The sequence below is a fragment of the Arachis ipaensis genome, chromosome B10 (assembly GCF_059453495.1).
Source record: "Arachis ipaensis isolate K30076 ecotype BB chromosome B10, ASM5945349v1, whole genome shotgun sequence".
Classification (NCBI taxonomy): domain Eukaryota; kingdom Viridiplantae; phylum Streptophyta; class Magnoliopsida; order Fabales; family Fabaceae; genus Arachis; species Arachis ipaensis.
Genome location: NC_142435.1, coordinates 9,768,995 through 9,783,301, shown reverse-complemented (window position 1 = coordinate 9,783,301; position 14,307 = coordinate 9,768,995). Strand labels below are relative to the sequence as shown.

Below are 14,307 nucleotides of genomic sequence, written 5' to 3'. Positions count from 1 at the left end.
TGATTTGATGGGAATCATTATGATTAATGCTATACGCTACTCAAAGCAAGGGAAGTAAAAAGCAATCTATCAACTTGTTTCATTTTCACTTAATTGCTTTTACTTAACTTCACATTCTCTCTCATCTCTTTCTTCTTCTTCCTTCGGTCCTTGTCCAAGAAGCTATGGACGCAATGCTCATCAACCAAGAAAAGGAAGAAGTTGCATGCATCAAGACCATCAAGCTAATGATGGCAAGAAAACATACTAAAATAAAAATGAGCTGTGGCTGAGATATTCACCATATTTGGTTAGATTTGGTGATGTATCTTGAGCCTCTCATGCTCAAAAATGGACGTTGAAGATTCGGCCAGCATGGAGGAGATTCTTGAAGCATGGCTTGTCTTTGATTCTGCTCAACCACCACAGGGAGTAGCTAGAGTGGCGAAGTGATGGTTGAAGGCAGAGATTGAAGCAGATGAAGTCATCATCATCATGAAGCATCAATGGCCAGAATTCCATCTTGGAGAGCAAACCAAGGATGAAGAGCTCGGATTGATGAAGGGTGATGATCAAGAAAGGTCCAGAGGTAATTGCATGTTGGATTTTACATGGTTATCTCTTCTCTCTCTATGTGGCCGAACCAGTTCTGTTTGTTGAAGGAGGAAGAAGTTGGTTCGGTTGTTGGCTTCAATAAGTGGAGGCTTCCCTCTTCTATAAAAAGAGAGAACAGCCACTGTTTGAAGCAAGGAGTAAGATTTGAGAGTGCAAGGCACAGAAGTCTCAGAGCTACCTAAGCTAGCAGTTTCTCTTCTCCTTCAATGTATTCTGTTTTATATTTTTCTGTTTAATTTTGTCATGTCTTGAGTCTCATGGAAAAAAAAGGCAAACAGTGAGGTTTGTATGAAAAAGCCATAGAGCGGAAAAAGGCAGAGAGTGCAAAATTAAAAGAAAAAGCCATAGATGTCTTAGAGTTCCTTTGTTCATCTATGTTGTGTTTCATGATTCTGTGGGAATCCCCTTGTAAGTTGGGTTAGCACTTTACAAGTTGTAATCAGATTGATTATAGTGAAATTCCATCATGTTTGTGATGGAGACTGGATGTAGGCTGCACTGCACTTAGCAGCTGAACCAGGATATATCTGGGTGTAATCTTTCTTCTCTCCAACTCCATTTCTGTTTTCTACTGCACAGGAGCAAAAACTAAAATGTCTCGTGCCAAGTGACGAGACAAAACAAAAAGTCTCGTGTCCAGAGACGAGCTAAAACAAAAAGTCTCGTGTCCAGAGACGAGCTAAAACAGAAAAGTCTCCTCTGAGTTCAGCAAGTGTTAGCAACAAAAAAAAGAGGGCTAAGATTCAACCCCCTTCTCTTAGCCACTGAAACCATCAATATTTTCTTTGATTTCGTAGTTAATTTATATATATATATATATATATAATATTTCTAATTAAAAAATAGTTTAGAGCATTATTTTGTTATTGTCAAGATTTTATTTTAAAGTAGTTGTAGTTTCATCCTTGTGTTAATATTTTTTTGTTGACTATCTTTTTTTTGGTGACTTAAAAGAAAAAAAAAGGAACTACTTAAGAAAGATAGTTCTGCTTAATACTACTTTCAAACTCCTTTCAAGGCAACGAAAACTCCATTTAAAGAGAAAGAGTCCTCATTGCAGTATTTGTCATGATAAATGTTACTGTATTTATATCTCCCAAAATCAATCGAAAATCAGCACGCCATTTCTAAGTCTTTTGTTAATATAAATATAAATAAATGTACACAGTAAAAATCAGAAATTATTAATAAATACTTTTTTGGGTTAACAATAGAAACCAAAAATAAAATCCAAGATATCTAAAGCATCATCTGTAGAGTCCAGCTATGGATTGGGCTAAGACCCACTACATTTCACCCTCTATGAATTCAACAAAAACCCAATAAAAATGTAGATATACAAGTACAAGTCGGGAAAAAAATGTATAAAACAAAAGAGTCCAAAACATGGAGTTAAGCCCAAAATGGTCCTTGAGATTGGCGTCGTGCACTAAAATCGTCCCTGAGATCCCAATTGCACCAATTACGTCCCTGAGATTGAGAAAAGTGCACCATATTAGTCCCTAACCCATTTTCCCTTAACGACGTGATGACATGGCTGGATGACGTGGATGGTAAGTGACACGTGTCACTCCATGATTTGGCCACGTGTAATGATATGATGAAGTGGTGACCAGTGACACGTGGCATGCTTACGTGGATAGTTGTGCCACGTGTCCGTTTGTGCCACGTGTCGCGACAGTATTCGTCCACGTGTCATCCATTATGTCATCGTTGTAAATGCACCAAATTAGTCCCTCACTTTGCATTAAGTGACTCATTTTAGTCCCTGAAATTGAATGTCGTGCACCAAATTAGTCCCTTCACCAATTTTTTCTCATTTTTTTAAATTTGAAATTTTCAATATCTTAGATGCACTAATTTCAATTCTATTTTTTCATATATCATTTAAATACAAGTGCTTTCATAAAAATTTGTAAGATTTTAGTTTTAATTATATAATTTTTTTAATAATTGAACATTGGTAATTTTTGTAATATATAAGTATGTTATTATAAAAAAAATAATTATATGATTGATTGGATACTTTTTGTTTTCATAAAAAAATATGTGCTTTTAACAAGAAATCAATAATTAAAATATATATATTTTTTATTCTTATGAAGTACACATTTTCGTTATGTGTAAATGAGCTAGATTGAAGGTATTTCAAGCACTCTCACTATCATCTCCGACCTTTGCAGTATAAATAAAAGAGGTCGGAGATGGTAATGAGGGAAACTTGAAATGCCTTCACGTCAACTCCAAGACGTCGGTTAGAGGTATCTGCAAGAGAAAAAAATATTTTATAAAAGTACTGAAAGAGGTCGGAGATAGTAGTGAAGGTGCTTGAAATACCTTCACGTCAACTCCAAGTCGACGGTTAAGATATTCGCAAGAGAAAAAATATTTTATAAAAGCACTTTTATTTGAATAACATGTGAAAAAATAGAATTGAAATTAATGTATTCAAAAATATTAAGAATTTTGAATTTATAGAAAAAAAATAAAAAAATATTGGTGAAGGAACTAGTTTGGTGCACGACATTCAATTTCAGGGACTAAAATGAGTCACTTAATGCAAAGTGAGGGACTAATTTGGTGCATTTACAACGATGACATAATGGATGACACGTGGACGAACACTGTCGCGACACGTGGCACAAACGGACACGTGGCCAAATAACATTGTGACACGTGGCACAACTATCCACGTCAGCATGCCACGTGTCACTGGTCACCACATCATCATATCATTACGCGTGGTCAAACCATGGAGTGACACGTGTCACTTACCATCCACGTCATCCAGCCATGTCATCACGTCATATGGTGCACTTTTCTCAATCTCAGAGACGTAATTGGTGCAATTGGAATCTCAGGGACGATTTTAGTGCACGACGCCAATTTTAGGGACCATTTTAGGGCTTAACTCCCAAAACATGTTAACCAAAACCCCCTGCTTCTTCTCCAAGCAAGAGAAATTAAAAAAGCTTATCTATCGTTACTAACCTACTACTGAGCACGTGGAGAACACATCAACAGCTCCAAAACTCACGAATCCGGAATTGACACGTATCCCTCGAACCGCGACCCCTCCACAAATGTGGCTATAAATTAAACGCTGAAGGTTTATTGAAGGTTTTGTGATCTCTTTATATACAAAAACTAATTGTTTTTCACGTAAAAATGGATTTTTTTAAAATTAATTTTTTATTTAAAATTAATTTAGTTTATTAATTTAAATAAAATTTTTTATTAATCAAACTCAAATTTATTTTTTTGTTAATCTTAACCATATGTATTTCTACATATTAATAATAAATTTTAAAATAAAATAATTATATTTATAAATTTTATTTTAATATAAATACTAATATATTTTTTTATTAAAATTTTTTTTCTTTTCAAATATTTTTTTAAGTACTCCTACGTACTCTCATTTTTTATTAAATTAATTTGTATTCACAGGACTATTTTAATCATTTTATATAATATTTTAGTCTTGTCCATGTGTATCCAAACATAATACTAGACATTACATTAATAGTATTCAGAGGCATTTCAGGATGTATGTGTACATTGGTTTTATACCTAGTTTCGTCGTTTTCTGTTTGAAAACATTGATTAATGTTTCTTCAAGGCTAAAACAGTCATAAAAGTTGCATAATTTTCAGCACTATGGGCCCAAATGGATCTAAAAAGCAAAATTGCGTTTTATGATTGTGCTGTTTTTTACTTACAAGTTTAGATGTGTAATGTGAAATGTGATAATATCAAGGTTGCGAGAACCGGACCGGTCATCAAACCGGTCAAGTGACTGGTTCAATGGTTCAACTGTGATTAAACCGTGGTTGAATCGGTTTAATATATAGAGTGAAATTATAAAAAATTGAATACATAATTTTAAAAAGTTAAATTCAATAATTTTGAAATTAATAAAATTCAAAATTTAACAATTTCACAAAATGTACAATACATAATTTATCATTAAAAGGTCATAAACAACTTCAAATGACAATATTCAAAACGCACATAAATGACAAGGTATGACAAGGTAATTGCAGTAAGGTAACCATTGCTACTTAAATCTCTCCTTTAATAAACAAAAACTTCCATAGAAAGTTATATCACTTACGACTTTTCATCCCCAAATTTCCACCATTCAGGCTCATACCATGCCTTGCCCCTGAAAAGCAACCAAAATGATGCTTATAAGCTTAATCCAAAACTGGCAAGATTCAACTTGTATTTGGTTACATATTTAACATTTGGTGAAGGAGAACCAACAACAAACAGAAGCATAACCATAGGCAGGCAAGGGGCACGGATAACTTATCATGAAATAAAATATATGAAATCATAATTCACAAAGTACTCTTCTGATATCACTTCTCCAGATTTCATGCATCCAATATATGCCCCATCCTGACCGCGGCGGCGGTTAAGAAGGTCAATTAATCCCTCTGTTAGGCCAGTCAACATATAAAAAAATGTGTCAATAATTTCATATTGGAAAAAAAACAGTTAACTGCTTATCAAAAAAAAAAACACACACACACACACTATATAAGGAGATCAAAATATAAACACTCTTTACCCAGATCAATGTCAATACTGTCATCAACTTTCACATAAAAGTCAGCATCCCAGTTCTGAACTGCAGTACTAAAGAAGATTTTTGCTTTCTTAGGCAACTCTTCTTGAGCTTCCTCATGACCTTCCTGATATAATGAAAACAAATTATCAATCTCTACATTTAGCTTGTTTAACAATATCCAAAGGCAAGTAAGCATGTCAAGATAAATCAATATCAACAATATCTTTCACATAAAATTGTGTCTATAAATAAATGTCCCTCAAGGGATTACCCATTGTGCATCTATACTAAGTCAAGTGCATATTATATAATTCATTTCTTCCTGTTTGATAAAACCACCCACCACAGTAAAAAATATCAAACTAATTTGAATTTTAGCAAATTGTAACCAGTTTTTGGTGCCTATTTGAAAAAATTTTCACTTACAAGAATCAAGAAATCCTTTGTATGCAGGCATGCAGCAGCTCCAGGGGAAGAGGAAGACGACGGACGCTCGAGGAAGAAACAGCGTGCCTGCGACTGGTGAGTCTGAGAGCGAACAGGGGTCGGTGCGACGAATGGCGCAGCGGCAATAGAGGCACAAGGCGGTGGTGGAGGCTAGGCTTGGGGGCAGGCTTCCCGGATTAGTAGATTAGGAGGAGGCGAGTAACGGCGAGGACGCGGTGTCGGCGACGACCAACGAGTAGGCGAGCTCGGCGACGACCAAGGAGGAGGCGAGCTCGGCAACGACGGTGGTGGTTGCGGTGGTCAACATCGTCGCTGCTGTGGCTGCTCGTTTGGTGGTGGTGGGCTGGTGGGTATGCGACTGCGAAGAGGCTGATGGCTGTGTGTGACTGGGTGGTGAACTGTGCTTGGGTGGTTTCTGCCTTCTGGAGCTTGGGGCCGTGGGTGATCTCTGGAAGGTGGAAACTGATTAGGGGATTTAGGGCTTCCTTTCGTTTAGGCGTTTTCTTTTTTTTTCTTTTTTTTTTTTTTAAAAAAAAAAAGAGCCAAAACGATGCCGTTTAATCTTTTAACTTCCCTTCCAAAAACCGCAAAAAAACCGGACAGTTCTTCCGGTTCACCGGTTAACCGCCGATTCGACCGGTTTTTCTCTCGGTTTTTTGCCAGACGGTTTCTGGCCTTACCCGGACCGACTAGGTGACCGGTTCCCGATTTTTCCGGTTGAACCGGCCGGTCCGGTTCGGTTTTCAGAACCATGGATAATATTACTTGACGCTAAATGTTATTGATTCTCTTGCAGTGCCTCAACAGCTATGGAAGCGATATTAGCAGGTGCCAGTTTTACATGGACATGCTTGCAGGATGCAGAAAGAACTCTGGTGCCCCAATGATTGCTTGAACGTGCTCTTCATATGTTTTTCCCTACAATGGAGAATAATAGCTTACAAAAGTACTAATGGACCCTTCAATTTGAAAAAAATTATATTGAAATTAGATTTTTTAATTTTTTTTAAATAAATAAATTCAAAAGTATTAATCGGACTCTTTAATTTATATTTTATTTCTCTAAACAAATTGAATTGTTCAATTTGATTAATATAAAATTATACAAAATAACATCATATAATCATAAAAAAAACACTAAAAATTAATGGGACCCTTTAATTTGAAAAAAATTATATTGAAATCAGATTTTTTAATTTTTTTTAAATAAATAAATTTAAAAGTATTAATTCAACCCTTTAATTTATATTTTGTTTCTCTCTTTAAACAAATTGAATCGTTCAATTTGATTAATATAAAATTATACAAAATAACATCATATAATCATATAAAAAAAACACTTAAACTTTCAATAAATACCGTATCGCACATATTTAATCAAAATTAGCCGAAATATTATGATTCAAGAAAATATAAGCCACATAACAAGTACGTATAACAAAAGTGAAATTAGTCAGATTATTGGTTTATTAATTTAATCGATAAATTAGTGATTAAATTGAAAATATTGATCTCATATAAATATAAAATATAAAATATATAAAATAATCAAAAATTAAAATTTTAAAAATATATTTTTACTAATATTTTAAAAGTAATTAAATTTTAATAAATTATAATTAATAAATTATAATTTAGTTATTATTAATAAGTATATAAAATTTTATTATTTTTTTATTTTATTTTTATATTAAAATAAATAATTTTTATTTTAATAAAAATATTTTATCTTTTTGTTTATACATATTTAATTACATTTATATTAATGATGATGAATAATAAAAAAAAATTTAATTTAAATATAAGAGAATATAAAATTAAAATAACATTTAAAAAAATTAATGTACATTTTTACTATATAATCAATAATTACTATTTAAAACAAAGAAGAACAACGTAATTTAGTTGTAAGAAGAGTACCTAAGAGCAAGAAGAGCATATAGGCACAAAAAAGACCTAAGTTCGGATAACAATTTTATCGATTTTAGAATTTTTTTCGAATGATTTCGTTGAACTAATTTTTATTAATTTTGGACCATTTTTACAGACTTTGATTGATTTTTATCCTTAAACGATTCGAAAATTAGATCGCATCGGTTAAAAAATCAGCTCATCAATTTTTCGATCGAATCGGCTAATTTGGTCTGATTCTTATAACTATGGTTTATTAAATAGGTTTGTGACTTTGTGCCCAAATATAAAAAACTACACAAATTATGTGGGAGAACACCCCAATGCAAACAGGATCTTCGAAGAATAAAGAAAAAAATATTTGAACACCAAAGAAAAAAAAAGAACAAATCAAATTTAAAAGAAGGGGATCAAAGTATAATAAAAATATTTTATACAAACTAAAAATTAATCGTAAATTAGCAATTAAATTCGTTATAATATATTTATATATAAATATATATTTATTTAATTTATTTTTAATGTGTATTTTATATTTCAATATATATTTTTATAAATAATTAATTTAATAATTAATTTTTAATATACACCTAACATGATTAAAAAATATGAATAACATGCAAATCTCAATTTTTTGTTACTATCGAATTGATTGTTAATTTTTCTATCTTAATTAAAAATTGTTATATTATGTATATATAAGAAATCATTCACTAAATTAGTCACTTATATAAAATATATTTTTAAATATAAAATATACATTAAATATGAGTTAAACAATATATATTTATTGATTTGTAGTTACTTTTTCTGTGTATACATAATAATTTTTAATTAAAAAATAGTTTAGAGCATTATTTTGTTAATTTGTCAAGATTTTTACTTTAGAGTAGTTGTAGTTTCATCCTTTTGTTAATATTTTTTTGGTGACTATCCTTTTGTTAATATAAATATAAATAAATGTACACAGTAGAAATCAGAAATTATTAATAAATACTTTTTTGGGTCAACAACAGAAACCAAAAATAAAATCCAAGATTACTAAAGCATCATCTGTAGACTCCAGCTATGGATTGGGCTAAGGTCCACTACATTTCACCCTCTATGAATCCAAAAACCCCCTTGCTTCTTCTCCAAGCAAGAGAAATTAAAAAAGCTTCTCTATCAGTGAAGAGGGAAAACACGAACAAAGATTTGGCGCAGCTGAGGCCCAGCACAGTTGGCATACCTGTCCGCCTCATACAATGCTGCATTCGGGTTCAAATCTCAGCTGAGGCTGGTTGTTGGTTTAAGAACCCATGATATTTATGGTAATGTGTATGAGTGTGTTGTGTATGTGAAACATGGGTGTAATGTCTAGGATTGGGGGCTGTCCAATCCACTTGACCCAAAAAAAAAAAAAAAAAAACAAAGATTTGGCTAAAAGGGAGCTGCAGAGCGGAGAACACGAACACAATTGCTGGAGCTTCACGGCGGAACCATCACTAGGAGCTTCACCGAGTGGCGCCCGCGGAGAGGTTCGTTTACGGAAGAACACAAAGGGATATAGTGCGGATGCGGGCTGAGGACAACAATGAGGAAGAAAGATCTCGGCTTCAGATCCATGCATCAAGTATTCGGCCTTTTGAGGGAGCCTCCGGCGACAATGGCAAAGCTCTGATAGATTGAAGTCGAAGAAGATTACCTTAGGGACTATTAGGGTCGGGCAGCAAGGGGTCGGGTCATGGGGCGAATTTTGGTTCTGGTTGTTTGCCTGGGTCAGTTCGCTCCCAAGGCCATGTCCAACAAAGAAAAAAAAAAAAAAAAAACTTATCTATCGTTACTAACCTACTACTGAGCACTTGGAGAACACGTCAACAGCTCCGAAACCCACGAATCCGGAATTGACACGTATCCCTCTTACCGCAACCGCCTCCACAAATGTGGCTATAAATTAAACGCTGAAGGGTTATTAAGGGTTTTATAATCTTCTCTTTAGATTTTCATTTTCGCAACAACCTCTCTCACCTCAGCATATTCCATATTCCCTTTCGCTTCTTCACCGTCTTTGCCCTAACAACCAATCATGCCTCGCCGCAGCTCCGGTGGTAAGCTCCTCCATTTCTAATCTCTCTTTGTTTACATTGTTTATGCATTCTTGCTCCCAGATCTGTTATTTACTTATTTATTTATTTTTGTATTTTTTTCAGTTCTATGCTCTTTATTTTGTTATTATTTCGAGTATGCAATTTTCTTGTTTAACTCCCTTTGTTTAATTGTTCACGGAAGTTAGAAACTCTAGGCATAGATTGTTTGACCTAGCTATCTTGTGATTTTACAATGAATTTCGTTTCGCCTCTTACACTTCCCGGCAAATATTGGTTAGGGATTTCTAGTTTTTTTTTTAATGAAATAAAAATAAAAGGAAAGATGACTTAATTAATTACCTGTTTTGTGAAGTTGTTATCTTTTCTATTAATTGTTGTGTTTGGTATGAAGCATGAATAAATTTATAGGGATTTTGTCATGGTGCTTTTGAACGGAGAATACTGTGAGTTAGGGGTGTACATGACTTGGCCCGACCCGAAGATCCGAACACTTTAAAGGCTAATTTAGTGTGATTTTATTGGGTCTAGGGTCGGATAAGGATCTTAAAAATAGACCCGGTCATTATTTCGGGTTGAGTCAGGGTCATAGTTCGGGTCACCCGAATTCGGCCCGATGGCCCGGTCATCATACACAATTAATATTTTGTGTTATTAGTGATGGATGATGGTTATTCTTATGTGGAATTTAAATATTGTAAATCTTAATATTTTGAGTTATTAGTCATTATAAGATTATAATTTAATGTTCTATGTTTAAAATGCATAAGACTTTAGACTAATGCATAAAATTGTGTTATTTGTATTGATTTAAATATTTGGTGCTATTAGACAATATTAGTATTGATTATGGTTATGCTTTAATTTTAGAGAAGGGTTGGTTCTTGTTATATTTTTTGAAGTGAATTTTTTTATGTGAATTGTGAAATAATAATTGGAGATTAAGTGATTTTTACATGCTAAAGACTCGGTTTTTACCCGGTTTTCAACCGGTTCGAAGGTGCGTAGGTTTCATCGGGTCTAGGATCGGGTTATGGTCTAAACATTAGGCCCGGTCAATATTTCGGGTCGGGTTTAGGTTAAGCCAAGCCCGGTGTGACCCGGCCCATGTACACCCCTACTATGAGTGTTTATTAGTATTTGGTTCTATCACTTAAGAGTTTCCGAAGCTATGATTATGCCCATAGGTTTACCTGCTTTGGTTTCCATGACTTTGATGACCTTTGTTGTAGAATGCTGGTCCACGGTGCATATTTGTTTTGGACACGGGGTTGTCCAGTGCCATTAGGACAGAAAAGCGATATATATATATATCAGAAGAAATCTTACTGCTTAACAATAATATGACAATTTGATTATATAACATTCATATTCTCACAACATATAAATAAACCTTTTATGTCAATGATATTGAGTTATTGATTATATCTGCAGGAAGATCTGCACGCCCAGCTCCACGTGCAGCTCCACGTCCCGCTCCAGGTATGGATGAATGTGATATAGTAATAGGCTAGGCTAAGTTCGAGTTTCAATAGTCTTAAAATATGAGATATGTTCAGTATAGTCTTATGAAAATACATGTAGTGAATATTGATGAAATTTATGTCTTCTGCAAGAAATTGATATCGAATTTATTCTGCTGACTTGCCTTCCATTGCTGTTCTCTTGCAGTTCACCAAGCTCCTCCTCCTGCTCCTGCTCAGAGCGGTGGTGGATCTATGCTTGGGGGTATTGGATCTACAATAGCCCAAGGTATGCTACAAAGATCACCTTCCATTATTATATTTAATCCGTCAAAACAAATTTCATACTCCATAGTTGCTACATTTGATACACTCCACTGTCTTTTGTAGGAATGGCTTTGGGCACTGGAAGTGCTGTGGCACATAGGGCTGTGGATGCAATCATGGGACCACGAACATTTGAAGTCGGTGGGAATGATGCTGCTGCTGCTGCCCCTGTACCTACCGCTAATAGTATGGATGCATGCAACATTCACTCAAAGGCATTCCAGGATGTATGTGTACATTTGTTTTATACCTAGTTGCTCTGTTTGAAAACATTGATTAATATTTCTTCAAGGCTAAAACCAGTCATAAAAATTACATAATTTTCAGCACTATGCGGCCCAAGTGGATCTAAAAAGCAAAATTGTTTTTTGCTTGTGCTGTTTTTTACTTGCAAGTTTAGATGTGTCATGTGAAATGTGATGATATTACTTGAGGCTAAATGTTATTGATTTCCTTGCAGTGCATCAACAGCTATGGAAGCGATATTAGCAAGTGCCAGTTTTACATGGACATGCTTGCAGAATGCAGAAAGAACTCTGGTGCCCCAATGAGTGCTTGAACGTGCTCTTCATATGCTTTTCCCTGCAATGGAGAATAGCTTTGAGTTTGCATATGTGCTCTAATATGTGTCGTTTTTCAAACTGCATGTGGTTTATTAAGTATATTCGTCATCGAATAATCCTAGTTGAAACTTAGACCTTCCCAAACTGGTATGAAACCAGTATTTATTTCTACTTGATTTCATATAGCTACATCTTGGTGACTTGGTCGGAAATTTTACCTGGACTACAATTTTTATGGTTTCATTGATGATTGGTTCATGCTGCCCATGTTTCTTGAGAGACGGATCCTTGTTATGGTGCTGCCATAATTTGAAATTCTTAGTGATGGTACTAAAACATAGGGCTTTCTTTCAGCAAGGTTTGTTTTTGAATTAAAACCTCTTCCGAGGAGTTGATCCACTTAACGATTTTCTTAGCTAATAATTCATAAGCAATCTTCTCTGTTCAAGGGTGTTGTGGGGGGATATTATATGAATTAGGGATAAAAGTTTTAACTCCTAGAAAATCATAGATTATAAAATATAAATATAAGCAATGCTGTCTTTTATTTTTTTATTTTTCTTCTGGGATATACGAGTATGGGTGTTCATGGTTCAGTGTTTTCATAGACTTGACTTAACTCCTTTTTCACATAACAAACTGGTGCATATATAAGCTCTCACAACATTGCTTTGTGCCGCTTGTAATTTTCGTAACTACTGGCTTTGTGCCCCTTTTTTACTTTTTTGGTATATGTAAGCAAGGCTGATAGTATCCTGTTTTGCCTTAAGCAAGGGCGTGAAAACAACATGTTCTGGTATTTCGAAAATAGATTTTTACCATTTTCTCTCTCAAATGAAATTTGATTCTATATTATTCAATTCTATTTAAATATTGTATGGTGAGAGATTATGTTTTATAATAATTTAAAGAAAAAATTAAGAGGATTTATCTCGTTAATAAAAAATATCAAAACCTCAGAGAACCCTTGAGTAGTCGAGTGTATCGTGTGATTGTGGTGTGGTGTGTGTGATATGTTCCAAAAAAATAAATCTGTTATCTGATTTTAGCCTGCATATCTTACATATCAAGCTACCGTGGTTTCCAACTTCGAACTAATCCACCAAACTCACCACGAATCGATTACAGTAGAAGCTAAATACAAATTAAGCTACATTTGAATTTGATGAGGGAACTGGCCAATGGTGAGACCAGGTTATTGACATTTCCAGCCTCAAATAAGCAACCAAGAATATCCAATTGGTTTGCTAAGAGCTTAACCTTCCCAAGCATGAGGACAAGGGAAATTAATGGAAACTTTCAATTGGAAATTGGTTTGCTATTATTGATCCTATATTTTTATAGGACCATGCCAAGAAAGGAATAAACAAAGAAAAAAAGTGGATAATATATTAATATTACTTGATAAAAAATTCATTTTCATAAAGAAATGACAACAGCAATCTTCCCTTGTAGCCAAAATTATTGGTGCCGTCAAAGTTTCCACTCGAGCCCTTTGAGCAGCAACACTATTGTTTGCATTATTGTATAATTTCCTTGTGGAATTATAACTCCTTTTTCTCTAAATTATTGATCATTGATAATTGATTGGAATTCTTTACATATGTACTATGTGAGCGCCAAAGTAAGTGCAATAATAATAGAACTTTATTTTTCTTTTTCCCAACAAGGATAAGATTTATTCACTTCGACTTTCTCTTATCTTTTTTTAATAATTTCGCTTCATTTTCCCACCAACTTTTCGTTATGAAATGAAATGTCAATGCTTCACAATGTACGTGCATTTTACTCGGTGCTAGTTTAGTGGAAAGCACTCAATCACACAAAATGATCTATGATCAGTATTCTTTAATTAGTATCATCTATGATCAATAATGCTCAGTGATGTGGAAATACATGTTTTATTTGCCTTGGTTTTGTTAATCCAAGACTCCAGCCACATTATACTACTGCTTAGAATTTTCTACAGTTTCGTATTGGTGCTTCTTGCAGCTTTCCTTTTTCCCCTAAGGGAATATAAGTAAAGGCTCAAAAGTTTGAATATGTGTCCCAAGATTTTGTAATTCCATTGGCATAATATGTTTCCATATTCAATGAAATAGCTTGACGAGTCGACGTTTTTCTTTTTTCATGACTTTGCTTTTCTGGTTTTCTGCTTTCGTTTTTATATGGTCTTCCAATACTTGTTCGTTCATTATTCGGTGTAATAAGTTGCAATATAAGACTCTACTACACTTTTGGCTATTTTGGAAACTAGCTCTAAAGATGATTTTCCTCTTTAATTATTAGTTTTATTTCCTTTCAGAGAATAACGTCTATGAAAGTATACTTTATAGAAT

At 33.9% G+C, this 14,307-nt stretch overlaps 1 protein-coding gene across 1 annotated transcript; it reads left to right on the top strand.

Annotated features, from left to right (window-relative positions):
• The first annotated feature begins 9,461 nt into the window (after nucleotides 1–9,461).
• LOC107623198 (uncharacterized) lies at nucleotides 9,462–12,226 on the top strand. Its single transcript, XM_016325370.3, has 5 exons — nucleotides 9,462–9,618; nucleotides 11,050–11,097; nucleotides 11,287–11,367; nucleotides 11,469–11,632; nucleotides 11,866–12,226. Exons 1-5 carry the CDS (start codon nucleotides 9,597–9,599, stop codon nucleotides 11,962–11,964), a joined length of 414 nt encoding a protein of 137 aa, XP_016180856.1. The 5' UTR covers nucleotides 9,462–9,596; the 3' UTR covers nucleotides 11,965–12,226.
• Nucleotides 12,227–14,307: the final 2,081 nt, after the last annotated feature.

Excerpts from the sequence above, each read along its gene's own strand:
- LOC107623198 (XM_016325370.3), top strand. The coding sequence starts at position 9,597 with ATGCCTCGCCGCAGCTCCGGTG. Across the intron at positions 11,098-11,286 it reads AGCTCCACGTCCCGCTCCAG|TTCACCAAGCTCCTCCTCCT; the intron begins GTATGGATGAAT and ends GTTCTCTTGCAG. Across the intron at positions 11,633-11,865 it reads ACTCAAAGGCATTCCAGGAT|TGCATCAACAGCTATGGAAG; the intron begins GTATGTGTACAT and ends ATTTCCTTGCAG.